Source organism: Cottoperca gobio, chromosome 13 (genome assembly GCF_900634415.1).
Source record: "Cottoperca gobio chromosome 13, fCotGob3.1, whole genome shotgun sequence".
Taxonomy (NCBI): domain Eukaryota; kingdom Metazoa; phylum Chordata; class Actinopteri; order Perciformes; family Bovichtidae; genus Cottoperca; species Cottoperca gobio.
In genome coordinates this window covers 18,496,498-18,515,926 of record NC_041367.1, presented here as the reverse complement: position 1 = coordinate 18,515,926, position 19,429 = coordinate 18,496,498, and the positions used below count along the sequence as shown (strand labels likewise).

General features: G+C 40.9%; 1 protein-coding gene across 3 annotated transcripts in view; it reads right to left on the bottom strand.

Moving 5' to 3' along the window:
* The window catches only part of nectin1b (nectin cell adhesion molecule 1b), a 142,586-nt gene that overhangs the window by 65,554 nt on the left and 57,603 nt on the right, over positions 1-19,429 (bottom strand). Inside the window, exon 6 of one of the 3 annotated variants that reach the window (XM_029445968.1) lies at positions 5,426-6,623. The exons of the other annotated variants lie outside the window; for them this stretch is intronic. Within the exon in view, the coding sequence (XP_029301828.1) occupies positions 6,118-6,623 (506 nt within the window). The 3' untranslated portion in view covers positions 5,426-6,117. Of the gene's footprint in view, positions 1-5,425; positions 6,624-19,429 lie in introns of those variants that run through there. 3 annotated transcript variants of the gene reach the window in all.

Genomic DNA, 19,429 nt, shown 5'->3' with positions numbered 1-19,429 from the left:
TTAAAGGGTGATCTCTTCATGTGTAAAAATATAGTGTCATGTGACTTCAGTGGCAGGTAGGCCATAAACACACAACTGTGTTCCAGCAGCGGCTGAAAACCTGCAGATAAAGGTACGTCAAAGTTATTAATTATAACTCGGTTATTGAACTCATAGTATTGTGATCAATCCAGCAAAACTTTGGAAATGAACTTATATTAGAAATAAAGTTATGTGTGTACAGCTGTGCCTAAATACAGCCAGAAGACCTTTGTGAATGTTAAACATAAGAGTAAGAGTGTCGTTTACAGCAACACATTTTTATTATGAACAACCTCATGGGACTGTACACATTGAAAACAGATAGAAAACAAGAGCAAAAAAAACTCTAACATGTTTCTTGAAGCCATGAACAATGTTAAACCCTATACGGTTTATTAGAAATAACTATGCATGACAACATCATGGGTAATATTATTATATAACATATTCATGTTTCTGCAGGCTGTGACACATGTTAGGTTGCTGTGTCGCTTGTAACAACAACTACACCTACTGAGAGAACATTTCATAAAGTCACTGAGAGTCCACTGAATATAGATCTTGAATTGAAACACCCGTCATTTGAAGATATCAGATGTTTCAGATCTATATACAAACTTGGCTCAAAACTACAAACTAGTGCAGCTAGAAGCCACCTCACTGATCAATGAGCAAAACTTTCCTCTTGTATCCAGCCCAATGAATTGCTCATGCATACTGCATGTTCATTAACCATTTAATCACTGTAGATTAGCGACCTGTGGTATTGGCCGTCCGTGCTGAAGCTATTCGGATTAATATATATTTCCCACTTCTTAGTTTATCGACAGCTCAACAAGTCGCTGTAGCAAGCCATCAATTCTTCTCTACCAAGTTCAGTGAGCAATTGTGGCCAATAAAATCAAACTGACTGCTAAAAGAAACTTGTACTTGAATACCAATGTGATTCACAAGAAAAGTGTTACTCAGCTCAGGGCACTGCATTGTGATTACTGGAGAATTATTTAGCTTCGACTGCTCGTCTGAAATTATTAGCACCACAAAATATGAGGATTAAAAAACAGTGATCTCCGAGCAAAGTAATGGCAGTCAGTGAGATAATTTTTCACTTGTCTCCACAGTGATTGTAGCCTTTAGTACGGCGCAGCTGTAATTTGTACTGTTTGATTTTACGCTACGCTGAAGTGGCATCACATACGAGGTGCTCTAACAAACTTGCTTTGGAATTCACGGCCCATGAGGAACATATTTTAAAACAAAAATCCAGCCATATTTCATCCTAAGAGTACTTTGATAAAGGAAATGTAGAATTCCACTCGCGGCTCTGTTAGGAGGGGGGAAAAAAACTGATGGCCATGCATGTTAAAAGCCTATGTGCCATCAAAGCCCCTTGGGCTACAAAGGGCTCTTTTAGCAAATGGATGGCAACAGCTGCAAACTCTGGGCTGTTCTTAATGTGCACGGTGCAGATGTCTGCACTTGAGTCCCACAGTCTGAGACAGATCTGTCTGGCTCTACACTGGGCATCTCTCATCATATCACTGCAGCTTCATTAAGCACTGAACTCAATACCAACATCTGCCGGACAGTTTTCACTCTCCAATTAAAGGGGAGAAAACACTAAACAGGTCCAGTAATACCCATTATAGAGCCTTGTTTTACACTATATCCATCCCTTTATCTACGTGTTAGCCTCAAATAAAATGACGATCAGTATACTACACTGTGACCCTCTCAGCTTTATTAAATTACCTTTTCTCAGTGATGGAAGCGGTTTTGGCACCAACACATGTTGTAAAGGTGGTAAAATACCTTCCACACTTGTAAGATTTACTGTGTCTAGATTATAATATATTTCTGTCTGATTGTATTGCCTTTATCTTTTTCATTTTCATTTAGTTTGGTCTCACGCTCGGACTTAAAAACTAGAGCGAACAATGGAGAGAAGCGTTGATGCATCCGAAGACATCCAGCGTTAGCACGGCACCATTTTATTTCTGAAAAGTGGACTGGCAATGAAGCGCTAAATACTGGATGCTGCAATGTGGATCTGGGTAATGGCTGGATGGGAGCAGAGCAACATCTGAATTTATATATTGTCCTAACAAGGTATATAGATGTTAAAACCGGAAGGAAAGGTTATTTGCAAAACAAATCTTGTGTGTCTTACACTTAAGGCTCACAGGAAGTGATAATGCTGGAAAATAAATCCAAACAAGCACCTGCATGAGGCGACAGGGACACAAGAGCTGCAATTACAGAAGTCAATACACAGGGATAAGATATGTGTTGCAGACGTGAACCATATTCAGTCAGATAACACTCATCTATCCAATCAGGGAACTGGGACAGAACATTGTTGACTATTGAACTCATTTAATGCTTAAAACAAATACAAGTTACTTCACTGGGTCATCACAATTGAACAAGAGATTTTTTTTTCATATTTGTAACACCCTCAGAAATATACATTCACATGGCTGCATACAGATAATTTCTCTCTTTTGATTTTCTTTCAATAACATTGAGTCGACAGATTGTATGCGTCACCCCTTATGTATGACAGTGAAGCCGCTAGTGGCATATCAAAAACGTACTTGGGGAGCATTTCTAGGTGGGACTTTGGAAATAAGCTATGCATCAACTTCATCTATCCATCACCGAGTCTCTATGTTTGCAGTCAAAATAGGTATATTTTACATGAACAGGGTCCCTACGCAGTTGTCCCTAAATAAATCCCAACTATAATCTCAACCGTATGTACAGTATTTACAGTGGAATGTTGAACATACTGAATACAAAAAGTAGATTAGGATGGAATGAAGTTACAGTCAGTATTACAAAATAGAAACTCATAACACCCCGATAACATGAAGACAATGTTTACATCTACCAGTATACAGAATGTCCACTCCAATCTGAAAGGTTTTTCTTTCTCCAACATGTCTTAGAAGCTAGTGTGGCAGTGGCTTCATAATGGATGCAGAAAAAAGGTGAAATGAAACCTTAAACTTGTGCTTTAAAAAGAGGGTCGACATGATCTTTACTTTGGGCCAAAGTTGCTTTTATTCATTTCAATTCATCTCTTTTCACTAGATTGGTGTTTCAATTGTTGTGCTTAGAAAAGTCAGCGATGTGCGACTAAGTTGCAAAGGTTTGATCTCTTTAGGACTTAAACTATCCAGAATCGATTGGAGAAAAAAGTGCTGTGTCACTGTTAAGCCATCATTAAAAGTTACAATTTGAATGAAGGCCTCTTTTAGGAGATCAATTGATTTAAAGAAGAAGTACAGACACATTGTTCGTATTGTGCTGGAGCTCGTATGGAATAACATCCCCACGATACTAACTATAATTAACTGCAAGTAAAGAACCATCATTTGTCTGATTTCAAGAGGTTTGCAGTCCATGTCATATTTCAAAATGTCTCATTATGTTATTCTACGGCATGAATAACTTATATGATGGAGCAGCAACTGTTCAGACTACCTCATGTCTCTTGACTTAGATAGGCACTGAATGCAAGAAGAAAAGATTAAAACGTTTTGTCTCTATCATGCTTTGATATGCAAACTATGAGGAATAAAAATGAAAAAATAAAGGTTACAGCAAAGCATTTCACCTGCAAGTGAACAATAAACTAAAGGCAATCAAATTGCGATTTGCTTTTGCACTTTGAAAGTAGCAACCCAGCTGCGACTGTCATGTAGTTTTCCCGCTCTGAAACTTTCTGTTGCAAGTTTCATGTATGTTCTCAAACTGTGATGATACACTGAACAAAAACAGAAATAAGGCAGTAGAAGATTTAACTAAACTGAAATCAACAGTCTTTTAATAAGAACATTATATTTCCCACTTTGTAATGTTAAGTTTGTGTTGAAAATACAATATAAATTGAGGCTCATGATTAACATGCTCATCTAAAAACGTACAGTAGACAAGCATGGACTGTAAAACATTCACATCTCCAGCAATCTGCTCTCAGGGAGATGTTATTTTTTCATCTTTATTCATATAATATATATATATATATATATATATATATATATATATATATATATATATATATATATATATATATATTTATGTACTATTTTATGTGTTTAACTGCAACGTTGTTCCTGGGTACTGTGTGCCCATAAACTCATACCTCTGGCAATACTGACAACACTGACAAAGTGCCGTCTGTTGAGCTGCAAATGAGGACAAACGCACTGGAATTGATACAGAAAAAAGAGCCACGTACGCACATCCACTCAAACACAAAAAACATGCATAAAATAAGGCTTAATATAGTATTTATATTGTTCAGAGCCAGTCAGATGTGTCGCTTATATCCTCGGATTTACTCCTTTGCTTCGGCTTTATCCGATATTTCACATTGAACTTTTTTTGTTTGAAGCAAAAGCATTTTTTCTGATCGTGTAATGGACCTCAATGCTGAGGAGAGAAACAAGTCATTTGCTATGGCCACTGGCACTTATTAACAGTGATTTAAAAAAGCCAGATATATATAATGCCTTCTGACAGCCCTATTGGCAGATTCAGATTCCAACATTAAGAGAAGGACAATCATTCATTCCTTTAAAATCCCCCAAACAGCTACTGAAAGTCATTTTAGAAAGAAAGAAAAAAAAAGAGATGGAAAAAATAAACCTAATGAAAGCAGCAGGTGACTTATTATACTCCAGCATGGCCACCATCATATTTTCAATTCCCTTTACATGTTAAAATGTTCTCTCTATAGATGCAAATAAAAGCATCTGTCGACACTTTCCTCCTATCCGAGTCCTTTGAGTCCATGGACGACTCCTCATAGAAATTGCTGTTGGTGTAAGCGGAGGAGGCTTAGGCCAATTCTTCAGTACACAGTCACACAATTATAAAGAGATAGAGTCATCATTCGGGAATCTCCCCAGACACTTTTCTCTGACATCCATTTGATAAAAGAAGGGTTAGAACAAATCATAACTATGACAACACAAAAAAAACAACACATTTCATTGTAGTGGCAAGATCGAGAGCTCGTGTACACAGGTCAAGTCAATTGACAATCATGATATTTCAGAGCATTATTGAAGGTCTGGACACCGAGACTCACCAAACCTCTTTTGGACGTGATTTTGATGCACCACTGAAAAGTAAAATTGTTGCAGCCCTTCTCTCCCCTGTTATTCTGATTCACTGATGTGGAAACTTATTTACCGTGATTGAAATTTAGGTGTGTGTGGGGGGGATTGAAAACACTCAATATTTATCTGCCACATGGCTCAGTAAACTGACTCCCTCTTAGTAAAGACACAAACCAAGCCTATACACACAGGGGGTCAAGAAATACTAAGTATGTCTTTGGAAAACAGCAATAACACATCTGCTTTTAATGCTGTAAATATACAAAAATGAGTAATTTCATGGACGCTAACCCCAGTGAGAAACAGAAATGATACAGGTGCTGTATGGCGTTTTTTTTTTTTTTTCTCTAAAACATTTGACCACTAAATTACAAACACTTAGAACTCCACCTGTAATCATGTCAAACATTTAACTCTCAATTCTCTGGTCACTTAAAAATCATACAAAATGACATTATAAAAATAACAAAAACGGCAATGGTAATAAAAAACGAAAACAAATCCGCACATCCAGTGTAGGACTTTCACAAATGTGCTCAGCAAAACCTCAACCTGCAGTCTCTTTTTATACATTTAATACATTTAGAACATGAAAAAATACACAAAAAGAATATTACACCAGTATTAATCAACCGATCACCACTCTGGACACTGGAGTCCATTTACATACCTTAGTTTGTATTCTTTGCCCATTCACCTGATGGAACTGATACCAATGCTGTCTTGTTGAGTAGATGTTGCTAGCACTTTAAATAGACGCTTGATTTTTTAATTGAGATTAGTTTGGATGGGGTCTGATGTGGGGGGAGTCAGGGGGAAGGGGGTACTAGGTTGACCAAAAGAGGAAAGGGGACTGTGAAGGGTGCAGTTTGACGAATGAGAGGGCGGGGTCGTGATGGAGGTGAAGGGTGCAGTGGAATGCAGGTGGGGGGGACAAAGGGTTTGGTTTGGTTGTTGCATGCCACTACACATACCACTCTTTCTTAGAAATGACAGAGCCGTCGGTTTGAGAGATCATATCATCGGCTATCTCAGGTTCAGCGTCATACTGGAAAGCCAGAGTCCGCTCGTCATAATCTCGGCTCTCCCCTTCGTCCACAGTGAAATAGGGCCTCTTCAGGTCCTCTTGCTCTGTGTCAAATTCGCGCTCGCTCGCCTCGAATGCTCCGGGACCGCTGATCTGGGCGGGTTTCTTCTCGTCGTCTGAGTCGTCCGGGTACTGAAGGTTCTTGGGGATGGGAGGGTGGGCGGGCAGGCCGCCGGCCTTACTGTACCCGTTACCGAACACGTGTTTCTTGGTGCTGTAGTCTCCTTTGAAGGTGCGCTGGCGGCGGCGCAGGAATACGAAGAGCAGTATGGCCGCCACGCCCAACAGGGCGACTCCCCCCACAGCGCCCCCGATGGCGGCACCTGCATTGTGCTGCTCCTGCGTGATCTCTTGGCCCCTGGATGTCGGGTTGTTAGGGAATTCTGGGTAGGAAAAGACAGATGGAAGGGAGTGTGTCAGTGCTCTGGTGGGAGGAGGTGCATTTGTGCAGGTGTAGATTTTTTTTTTTTTTTTTAGGAAAGATGAAGTAAGGGAGACAAGGACGGAAAAGCAAAGGGAAAAGGAAGGACCCCCAGCCCCACGGCAACCCCCAACCCCAAAGGAGCCCTTACCGAGTGTGGCAGGGCTCCGTCATTAACAGTCACATGCAGTTTCAGACATGGAAAGAAATAAACATCCAGTCCACACAAAACCAGAGAGTAAAAAGACTGAAGAGATCAAAGTGAATGCAGTTTGTCAGCATGCATTAACCATCGTTTCTTCTCTGTTTGGAAGGCGGAAGAAAATGAAACAATTTAATGAACAAACTGTGGAAGAATGAATCCACGTTGCCTTTCAGTTAATACATTCAGCTTTGCCGCTTTCACACAAGTCAAAGTAAGCACAGAGCATGATATACTGTAGTACAGTCCAGCATGAAATATAACCATCTTCATCATCAGTGTAGCGGTAATGCAATGAAAGAGCACTGGCAGAGATGATTATTAGCAGCCAAGCATATACAGCCACAATGCATCAAGAGAGCTGATAAACATGAAGCTCCTCCATTCAGACAGCAGAGCAGACAGCACAAGAAAATACAGAATATTCTTCCACAGAAAAATATACATTATTCAGTAAAGAGGGAAGTATCAAACGAGTCAAAGATGTGCTCTAATCTAGAGAACAGAGTGACAATGACTAATTGCCTGCTAGAGATAAACAATAACCAAGATTCAAGAATCTAACTGCTGGAATTTAGCCTTGCAAAATAGAAAACAGATACATGGTTTATTATTCATAACTGCCAACATCTTACCGTATCTGGAGCTACACTGAAAAAATCACATTCACTCCACCATTTTAGAGCCTCCTCACAGGAATGTAACAATGCTCATGACACGCACAGCTGTTGCTTACAGCGAATGTAAGCGTTGAAAGCTATGTCCCTTACATACAAGTCTTTACTTAAAACCTGCAGAGCTCCTTGAAGCGTAGAGACAGAAGAGATGTTTTTAGGAAATATGATCAAAGCCTCCAGGCGCAAAAGCGCTTGTCTAAACCTGCAGAGCACAGGCACGTTTAACTTCAAGACCTCAATAGAGAGGTGGGGTGGAAAACAACAACAAAGAGTTAAACAATCTCCTGAAAAAATGGTGTGGGAGAGGACTGGAGAAAAAAGAGAAGGAAAGTTTCCAGCGAGTCGGAAGCTCCCTCTGTTCACGCAGGGCGAACACCACAGACTCGCTATGCAAAAAGGCTCGACAAGACGAGACACAGAAAAGATTTACTGCCTAGATGCTATTTCTGCCCACTGTTGTACTGATGTATTACCATCCTGTTATGACTCAACATAATCTAGTAAGCATAGATCTTCACACTGTTCATCAGCTGTCTTCTCAGAGGAACTCTCTGGATCTGATCAAAACAAGTTCTGTAATTTTCAGGAAGCAGATCAGTAAGATTTATTTAACTAACAAGTACAAGATGTTCCTTCTTGATACACTTTTACGGACATTTACATCAACAAACGTCACCCTGTGCCATCTTAAATGTCACACGTTTAACACAGTTGTTACACTGTATCAGGGGTGTGAATCTTTTGTTATGTCACGATTTGATTCAAAATCGATTCTAGATTCGAAACAATTCCCACTTCTGTACATATGGGTGCTACTTTTCAGCTGTGTGCTATTAAAGGCGCTGTGGCAAATTATGGCAAGAAAGCAGAGTGAAGTGTGTGTACAAGATTATAGACTTTTTTAAATATTTGAAAAAGTAAAAACAACTGATTGCAATAAACCTAAGACAAAATATAATATTTTTTAAATTCTAAACCTGCACAAATAAACACTAAACAATGTTTTAGTGTTTCTCAATCCTCAAGACTTCAAGAATAACAAGTTCAAGTTATAACAAAATAAAATGATGCCTGTTGCATAAATAAAAGTGTTAGGCTTAGGTTAGCTGGCTTTTTATTTTTCAGAAACTTGCCAATAAACAAAATAAATTACACACAAAATAGCACTGTACAACTGGTCTTTCATGTCATTTCTTTATTTAAATTCTTTTTTTTGGAAGTTGTGAATCGTAAAATAATCGATTTCCCCCCACCACTTTACTGTATGCACAAATTATTATGGAGATGTTACAACGTAAAGGCAACACATGGCAGATAGCATGTGTAGTGCATTACACAGTGAACTGCTCAATATAGACAATTATGGAAATTGTCTTTTTGAAATTGGAAACTAATCATAATTGAGCCAAAATGAAACTTTGTGTTAAGCAATCCTAAAAGTAACAGCAAAAAACAGCCAATATAAAAACCTCTGCTATCCTCATCATGCAAAACAAAAAAGACAAATTTCCCATATAAACAGAAAATTATTTTTTAAATTATTGCCCTAGACAGTTGAATCAAAACCATTACACTCGATTATAACTGCTGTTTAGTGGAAAAGATGAATCTCTGCATAACTCTGGTAGAAAGGGATGGATATGGGCGAATTCGAGAAGCTGCTGGAGCCTCCCCCTCTCCTTTAATTACAATGGCACCCTATCAGTCCAAAGGAGCGACGACCTCCCAAACATAGTCACTCTCCTCAGCTGCTCTTCCTCGGCCCCCTCTCTCCCAGGGCCGACAGAAAAGCTCTCCAATTTCTAAAGCGGTGCCGGGCACAGTCTCAAATATCAGCTCAGGTTTTAATCTCACCACCTAATGGGATTATTCAGACAGAGGCCTTCATTACACACATGAATGAGAGAGCCGGGCCAGGTCACCCCTGCTCGAGAACACATCCTCCCAGCAAGCCCAAAGAAGGGTGAAAATCCAGAGGATTGAAGGAGGAGAGAGAAAAGTGAAAAAACGTTCTCCCGTAATCCTCTGCTCCTCCAGTAACTGCCTTCCTTTGCTAGGATATGTCTTGCCTCTCATCAGACTCCTTAGTCAATCTTAATTAGGAAGCCCTTTGCCTTGCATTTCTAAAGATGCCAAGACTCAATATTTACCACTTAGAGAGGTGAGAAACACAAGGCGAGACCATTAAAAATACAGAATAGCCGCAGTAAAAGAAGATGCAGCGAGCCATCAAAGGCGCTCTCCATCACCTCCATTTCTATAAAGGATCAGGTGACACCACCTCTTGACACTCGTATTTGAAGAATGTGAATGTCAACGCTAATGATTGAAGAATGAGTTATAGTCCGTACAAACTATAAACATGAAAGCAGTTGTAAACATGCTGGTATTTTTGTGGCTCTTTGGCAGGTACATCCACCTCCGTGGAGGCCTAGGAAGTTGCCGTACTGAAAAGAAGGAATGAAGCCATTGAGATGTTTTACTAAAGGAATGCAAGAGAGGATTATTGAAGTGTTCAGGTGGCTCTATCTCTGTAATGGGGGTGCTTTAAAAGCAAAGAAAGAAGCTCATCAGACCACTTCAGTGCAGTGGAGGAACACGCTGCTTTTATTTTGCAACTCAAAGAAGTGTGTTGGCAAAGAACAGTTCTTGTTCTGATGGTGTTATCCAGCTCACTTCTGCTCTGTACTTATCCCTCCGCAAGGTCACATCACAACCTCCCATTCAGCCCACTTGGCCTCGTGTATGCAACATGGATAACAAAATGGGAAACGATTTTTGAATTTCACCAGCGCCTTTGTCTGTCACATGTACAGGGAATGTGAGCATGTGAAATTAGAACTTGGCTATGGTGCAAACGAATTACGTTAGAGAAACGCTAATAATAAAACGCATTTGAAATGGCTGGGGTATGTAGGGGTGTTTGACAGCGCAGAGGAGGGAGGAGGCGTTCCACCAGCGCGCCATTGCTACTGGCAACACCTGCCAACAGATAGATAAAAAAGACCTCAAAGCAGCACAACAACAGCCCTGATACTGTTCCAGGCAACAAAAGACAGTGTCTATTAACACGACGCTGGAAATACGCAGATAGGGAGGTAACCTTGAGTCACAACGACTAAAATGTGCTATTGAGATTAATAGGTGCCACAATGTGCTATGAAAGGCTATAATTCAATCCAAAGGCATGATAGATTTATACAGGTAATGAACAACATGAATATTGCAGCCGTTTAAACCCTACAACCACCATGTATTTTGTATTGCATTAATCATACTATTTTGAACACTCACATTTGACTTGATGGAGTGGATGATTTACTACCTCCGACCATTTTTAGTGACAAAATCTCTTTCCTTCACAACCCGATGATTGTTCTCCCTCTGAGTCATTTGTCTAAAACAGAAGGAAGTCTTTAAGAGAAACAAATGGTAAACAAATGCTGCACACACTACTCCGTGCCAGATTTGTGGCTTCAGAAAACAACATACATTCAGAGCAGGGTTTTGTATTTCAGTGAAAGCTACAGTGCAACACAAGCCAGCCGCACACTGTTCAAAGACATTGAAGGAGAGGAATGTGTGAAGCAGTAAGGGGCTTCTAAAGGGAGAGAAACTGTATCGCAACTCCGTCCTGCAGGTACAGTTTCTGGGTGTGCTCCAGTCATGTCTGCACATGAAAAAAAGGAGGAGAGAGACAGGTACAAACATTCCTGAGTCTTAGCGCAATCACTTGGACAAGGTGTTATGACAGAGGCTGGGAGAATGAGAGAGGATTTCAAAGAGCGGCGCAGGGAGTGGCGTTTAAATATGACTAAATGAGGAACAAGCTGCAGACAACAGAAGATGAAAAGAAAACAGAGGGCTACTCTGAGAGTTTGACGAGAGGCAACAAGAGGAAAAGAGAAGACGGAGCGAGTGCCTTTGAGAGGCGGGGGAGTGACACCGGCAAATAAAGAGCGGCGTAATGAGTGAGTGAGGATGGGAACAATCAGGGAAGACGCATTAATTCAGTGATTCCAACGATCCTCATTACTCCCCTGTCTGAATTTGCCAGTGGTTGTGAAGGAAATGTAATGCTGCCACAACGAATAAAAGCTCATCACTGACAAGAATTTAATATGCTACCGGGGAGTTGACGCTGAGGCAAAGCTCTCTTTCACTGCACGCCCGCCTTCCAATATCTAACTTTTTTGTATATATATGTATATATATATATATATATATGTATATGTATGTATGTATGTATGTATGTATGTATATATGTATATATATATATATATATATATATATATATATATATATATATATATATATATATATATATATATATATATACACACACACAGACACACACACACGTATTAAATTCCCTGTAAAGAAGTAGACGGATAAGAGGCATGGGATGTACTGGAGGAGATGACGCTGGTGACATCATGTGTGACGTTTTGTGAACATGCAACGACTCGCGGGACGGTCCTGTCAGAGAAACAGAGACTGCTTTATGAGTTCATCTCTCGAGAGCAGAAGCAGCACGTAAATTCTGACTTTTATTTTTGTTGGCCTCTCCTGGTGACGAAGGATTCACAACATTGGACAGTCTTTCAATCATATTTCTGGTGGTTTAAAGTTGAAATAAACAATAAAGTCATACCAACAAGAAGCCTGATTAAGTTTACAAATGAGAGCACTTCCCATATCCAAGTTGTGATTGAAAATACTTGTTCCTGTTCAAAAAGCATGATTTGTGCCCTAGTTGATATACAGTAATATTGTCATTGTGTGCTTCGGGGGTTGTATTAATCATTCTTAATAAGCCTTTAATGAGCAATGAATATTAACACAGGCATCTAAACATCAATGCTCTTTTAAGAAACATGTTTGCTGAAAAGGTACCATTATTAATGCATCTCTACATTTCCCTGCTAGCCTGCATTTGGCTGCATTGCTAAGTGGAAGTGCTGTAAGGATAAGTTATTGGGTCAGCAGACATGCAGCAAACAAATCTGCATGTTAAAAGGCGTTAAGCCACAAGACGTCGGGGCAATGTTTGTTCACTGCACAATTCTACCCTCAGCTTCTCCTCTGTTCCTTGTCGTTTTTTTTCCTTCTGTCTCCTTGTTGTTATTTTGGAGCTGTGTGTAATGAGTGAATCACCACACAGCGGCTCTGGAGCCAGTGGTCAGACCCTGGGACAGCGTCTGACCTACTTCATCAGGCTCTCAGGGAGGCGTGACAGATCCAACACCACATGGGTGGACAGTGAGGAGGAGAGCGAGGAGGACGGAGGAGCAGAGCTGGGCCGAAGGGTCTCAGCCAATCCCCCTGCTCCATCTGTCTGCCACATCCCTCTCCTCTGCATATCCTCTGGAGAGCAGAAACAGCAAGCCATGCAGAAACAAATGTTAAGATAAATCACTACGATCTCAGCTGCTCTGCTCTCACATGCTCTCCCCTGGTGACATTTCCATTTCACTCTCACAGCCGGGCTATCTCTTCTTCTCCAAATAACAAACAAAAAGGGCCCCTTTACACAGTAAGCATCACTCTCCTCCATTTTATGCAAAATGAGCTGCAGCCACAATGTCTTCCCCCTCAGTGCTCTCCCTGACACAGCACAACACAGCAGGGGCTTTATGGGGTGGCCTATAGTGTGCAAGCACGGGAGCGGCTCAAGCTAATGTCTCATTTGGATAATGAAGTGTATTCTTGGCAGGATCGAAGCAGCGAGCAGCCCCTCCTGTAGTGAGGATGTCGGGGCTAGACAGTCACTCTATCAGCCTGCAGACCCAGATCTTTCGAGGTTTGTAGACACCGGATCTGGAAGTTCAACGGTGATGAGAAGCTAGCATTGGGAGCAGGAGACCGGGACACTGGATGAGCTCCTCAACCCGCCTGCCAACATGTGTCTACTTGAAGTGAGGGTGCAATGATATACAAGATATACGCGTGTGGCCTTTGAATCTATGAATAATGCAGGCGGTGACATTGAAATGTGCTCTAGCTATACAGCACAGATTGACTCAGACTCCACCATGACAGGCGAAGACAAACAAATGTTACATTGCTGGGGGAGCCTGTGCACAGCTGACAGAGACAAGAGACATTATGATGTCACAGAAAAGAAAAGAGACAAATGGCTGCGTGGAATGGCTCTGCTGTTAGATGTCAGTAATATATGGGCCGATACTTGTTTTATTCAAGGATGTTCCTGTCGCGCTCTCGCAAGTTTTATCACACAGAGCCATCATCTTGGTCGCAGTGACGGAGAGAGCAATGTGTCCGTTACTGGACTGCTAAAAATGAACCATGCCATCAACAATGACTGTTATTCACAGTTTTCTCGTTTCTTTTAAAGCCACTACAAAGAGTTAAGGATTGTTCTTGGTATTTCCCACCTCCTGTGGACAATAGTTTAAGCATTTGCCATGAGAACCACTCTGTCCTAAAGTCTCCCTCCAAGTCCAATGAAATGATATCACTGTGTCCTTAATTTAATGTATTTCTCAAGACTATGAGGAATTAATCTCTATACACACATTCTGCATTCATATTAAACATCTGTAGGCAATGGGTCAAGATGTTGGCATCGTTTCCGTTTGCAGTTTGAGTATTATTGACTAATCACGTTTAAGCAGGACTTGGTTTAATACAGGTAAACAGTTCGTGTGGAGAGCAAATGAGGAGGCACACATTGGCCAAAATGCAATCTCGTCTGACGACGATTGAGCTTATTATCTGTGTAAAATTAGCTTGAAAGCTTAAAAGGTGGCTACTTGTCTATCAATTTGATTGTAGACGTCATCGTCTCTCAACTCCAACTCCATTCTCGCGTCTCAAGTTGCTAATTGGATTGTTCCGAGATTGGTGAGGAATCAGTGGTGAGTATCACATCATTTAGCAAAACTGTTTTTGATGTTTTACAGAATGCGTCCATTTCACAGCTGTTCATTTCTTTAGAAAAGAGAAGAAACCAGGAGAAATATCACAATGAGGGCAATACCTGTCTAATAAACAACACGTCTTATAAATGTCTAACTGTGGCTAAAGAAATTGGATAACTATAATGTCGGCTGTAAAATGTCTGTTATGCATGCAGTTCAAATTGCTATACAATTTTCCAGAGAATTATAACATCTAATGTCATCTCAAGAGTAACAGCTACTGCTCAGTAATTTAAATGTATGTAGAAAAAGCTCCTTTTACCACTGCCAACAACACGCTGCTGCTTTCCTGCCAACCTGCTGGCAAGCTTTAGGAATCGTCATACATACATAGCTATTGTTCCATAAATTGTAAAAAAAAGACAATGTGGGTACTTTTATAAGAAAGTCAACTCCTCCCACTACCACTGTGTCTCAATGTCTTTGCTTCTCATTGTAATGTAGGACTTGGAGGAAGCAGAGAACATCAGGAGTTGACACAAGCTGTTACATAAAGTCATCCTGCCCTTTCTCTGCACCTCTCCAGGTTTTCCTGGTAGTCCATTTCTGGAATCCACTTTTCCTCCCCAACTAAATTCCCCAAAAAGATCAGACCCACTGAAGCATCTCCTTCTGCCACATGGATACAGTAGTATATTTATATTTCCATTGGACTGCCAATGTTTTATTAATCTCATTTTCACCATGTGGTCTCTCTCAACTTCATTTTCTCATACAGGTTCAGGCTAGCGTGAACAGATCTCGGCACCGGTGCTTATAGAAGGATCCATCCTCACGCTTTCCAGCTAAATTGATGAGAACGCTCTCACTCCATCCAGCTTAACCCAAGTGGTAAAGCCCTGTAGCAAAGCTGACTGCACCTCTGCTCTCTCTGTGCCATAGCTCCGACAAAGGGGAATGAAACTTAGCGCTGCCGGGCCGTAAGTGGAATCACTGAAAAGGATCACATGATGGCTGACCCCGAGATGATTTGATATTATCCTTCACAGCTGATCCTACTAATGTGGCAGGAATTATGCATTTTCTTTGACTCACTCCGGCCCCCATCTCACAAAGATTAGCGCTGTTGTGTGGGAGAGTCAAGGTTAAACAATATCTTATCAAGTTCAAAAGATTATTCAAGTGAGTAAACAAATTAATTCTGTAGTGAATGTGCTGCTCCACTGAGAGGAATGTTCCCACAAGTCACATTACAGTGTGCTGCCAAGACAAAAAAACACACACATCCCCTTTCTCAGGGGTGATAATGACATAATTGTAAGGCCATCCTGACAAAACGGCCATTCATCACTTTTTATTATGCGCTGTTAAAGATGGCCGCTTGGAATTGTGTCGAGTGCGATGGTGGGAAAGCTGATTATCTTAATGAAAGGCTGATTTTAGTCTCTTAAGTTGGGGAGGATCTTTGAGGTTCAACCACATTATTCATTCCCCTTCCTGCGGCTTTCTCAGCTGCAATATTTCAGAGGAGTCAAAGTTTTCCTATCAGACAGTTTAAAAGCTGCTGAGAATCAATCGATAATAATTTTCATTGTGGGGCTGTTTAATTGTCTCTATTTCTTAACATGGCCTATGATGCTAATTCTCTGATTAATCAGAACTGACGACTTGTCAACTTTCCCTCTGGAGATTTCTGAACGTGAACTGAATGTGAATGAGAGAGGTGTTTGCTAAGAAGAGGCACATAGATCCCCTCGCTCTCTTCTTTTTCCCTCAGACTTCCACTTTCCCCTTTTTATTTTCATGAGAGTGAGGATTGATTAAAACAGGAGAGTGGTTCATTAGATTCTGACAAGCGACACCATATCTGCGGAACACATGTCCTTGGAGAAAGCCGCCTTTGCCCATGTGACTTACCGTAGTCGATGCCATCTCCAAAGCAAACACTATCCCAAAACAAATTGAAACAAGGTGCTCTGTGGGCCCGCTATCTGCCGAGGTGACAGTTATGCGGCTCTCGCAAACCCGTCCGCGAAAACTGAGGAGCTTGATTAAAATGTGCATTCTTTAAGTGCTCCATCAGTGCTGTTTCCCAGTGTGAAAAAATTGGTTTTCTGTGATTCAAACAAGTTGTCTGGGATATTTTATCTTCCTGACACTGGAAGCAGGGTTGTCTCGCTGGCAGGTGTATATTGCTGTGTCAATCTAAAAATCATCTTCAAAATGAAAACAAAAAGCGCTACTGCCAACGCCATGCATAATGCAGCTGGTAGTAGTGCATTTGGATAAATCTTCATAGTGACAAAACTATGTGCAATGGTGGTATGAAGTGCTTGATAGATTGTGTCATATTTGTCATTGCGCAGACAAAGTATACCGCAGGCTAAAAAAGGCCGGAGTGCCTCTTAGTCCAAAAGCATTGAAATATGCCCTGTAACAAGGACAATAAATACTCATCTTCAGCACTAGTCTATAAATGTTAAGCTCCGGTTGCTCTGTTGAACAACATACTGCAGCTATCGGCTTGGTCACCTTCCCTCAGCATTACTGAGGCCCGATGCTGCAGCCTTGAACAGCAGCCAGCAGTGGGCTCTCTCACCTGCCATGTCTCAGCCAGGCCTGTCTGAGGCTGTTGGGAGGCACAACGATGCTCTTTGAAGTTAATGAAGCATCAGCATACTTCTTTAACTCCACCACCGGGTCATTAAGCTCAGCCAATGTCAAGGCTGCACAGAGCACTTCAAAAAGAATTAGAAGGAAACGCCATGCCCACCCTCAAGTTCACCTCTAACAGTCTTTTATGCTCGTCTTAATAGCTGATGCAAAGTCTGCCACTACATTCACAGACATGTCTTCTAAACAGAAACATTTCTCATCCTCGAAGGTTAATGATCTTTCTTGGTGGTGCAGGAGATTATGCTGATAAGCCTGCTCAAGACAGGACAAGACTAACGTTTCACAACATCAGCAAAGAGCACAAGCGTCGTATGATCCCACTGTAAGGTATCCATGTTGGACCTGCATGAGGCACAAGGGCAGGGACAGCTTGGCCCCTGTTTGTACATGCTGCTGCTGCACTCCTCTCTGTAACCTAAAGCACCAAACCAGACTACTGTTTGACAGTCAACTCTGGCTGTTTGTGAGCTGCAATTTGACTGGGCTCCATGTTAGAGCTGAGGCTCTGAACTGTGCGTGGAGGCTGGCTCTTCTTGTCACTGTTACTATGGGAACTGGCAACATGCTTTTAAGGCTTGTATGGGACCCTTTGGGGATGTATTCTAAAATCCAGGACTTTTGCCATCTAACAATATAGAAATCCCACTTGCAGCTAGCATCCAGCCAGCTTATTACTACAGAGGATGCAAACAGACCATCAAGTACCGTGTGATTTTCAATATTCAGGATACAGTATGTGTTGGCACGAGGGCTGCACAATTAATAGAATATTAATTGCGATCACGAGTTTGGCTACCCACAATTAAATTAACACCATCAACTGCGATATTGGCATTTAAAATGTGTGCTCTGCTGAATGCTGCGGCTGCAGTCAGTAGAACAGTAATATACAACACAGAGCAGACGGGCAAATCGAAAATGTACTGAATTCAGGTGTCGGAGAACCTTTTTTTAAGTCTCATTTTGATGCAAAGATTTGTTCATTGGCAGGAATGTAACACAAGGTGGAAGCGAAAGCAGTGCTCTGTTGATTTAAGTGTGAAAGTGCAGTACAAGTATTTGTTCCCTAAAATCGATGATTAATTGTGATTATTGTGAATAATCTTGATCTCAATATTCATCAAAAATAATCGTGATTTTCATTGCGGGCCATAATTGTGCAGCCCTAGTCGGCAAGACGGTACTTAGTGTATCTCCAGATATCATGGATGAGTTCTTTCAGCGAGGAGAAACGTGACAATCAAGATGTCAAGAAGAACACTTCTGTTTAACATAATTCTAGCTCTCTAAAAGACATGTAATAACTAAGTGGATTAATTACTGTAAACATGTAGACTGGTAGGGAGTAACAGCTAGGTCTCACTGAAAGCAAAGAGTGTTTTCACAGCTTCAAATTCAATCATTACATTTTCTTTAACCTGCTGCAAACCTTTACGTGGCTTAACATACACATCTATCTATCTATCTATCTATCTATCTATCTATCTATCTATCTATCTATCTATCTATCTATCTATCTATCTATCTATCTATCTATCTATCTATCTATCTATCTATCCATCCATCCATCTATCCAGACATATATACTGTATATATACTGTATATGTAGATATGTAAATATAATATAAATATAAAATTTGTATGTAGACAAATCGAAACTGAATGTGCTTAAACGATGTACCCACACACCTCGCTCACTTAATACAATTATACACACAGATGATGAGAATAAACAAAAAGACCACAGGGACAACAGCAATGTGGTTTGTTAATTTAAGCAATCAATGAAAAAGCTGAAATAGAAAATGACTTTGGTGCCTTTGTTTTGCCTTTCCAAAGGGATATAGTATCAAACAGTACAATGTCTTCGGAACACAATTACTCAATACAAGCTGGTGCAGGGTGATTTACTGACGGTAGATTACTTCCTCACTTTCCTGCTTGATAAGTAAGGGCTATTCAAGCTCCTTTGAGATTTGTATTATTGCACTGCTAACCCGCCTAGTTTAGATGGGCAACTTCTCACATCTCAAGTAATGACATCATATCCTACAAAGCTGCTTTGTCCTTCTAGCCTTACCCTTAACCAGTACAGAATAACACACTCAAAGAGAGGAAACAGGGGGGGAAAAAAGTTTGCAATGATACTGTAAGGCACAGCTGTTCACTTCACACCAAGCACAGCGTTCCCAGAGACACAACATGAGTCAACATGCAAAGCAATGCAAGTTAGAACACCCCCGCTTCCCAGAAACCAAGCAGAACAAAGAGTGAAGGGAAAAATGTCCTTCCAGTCCGACCAGAGCTGCAAAACTGTCACAGTCTCCCA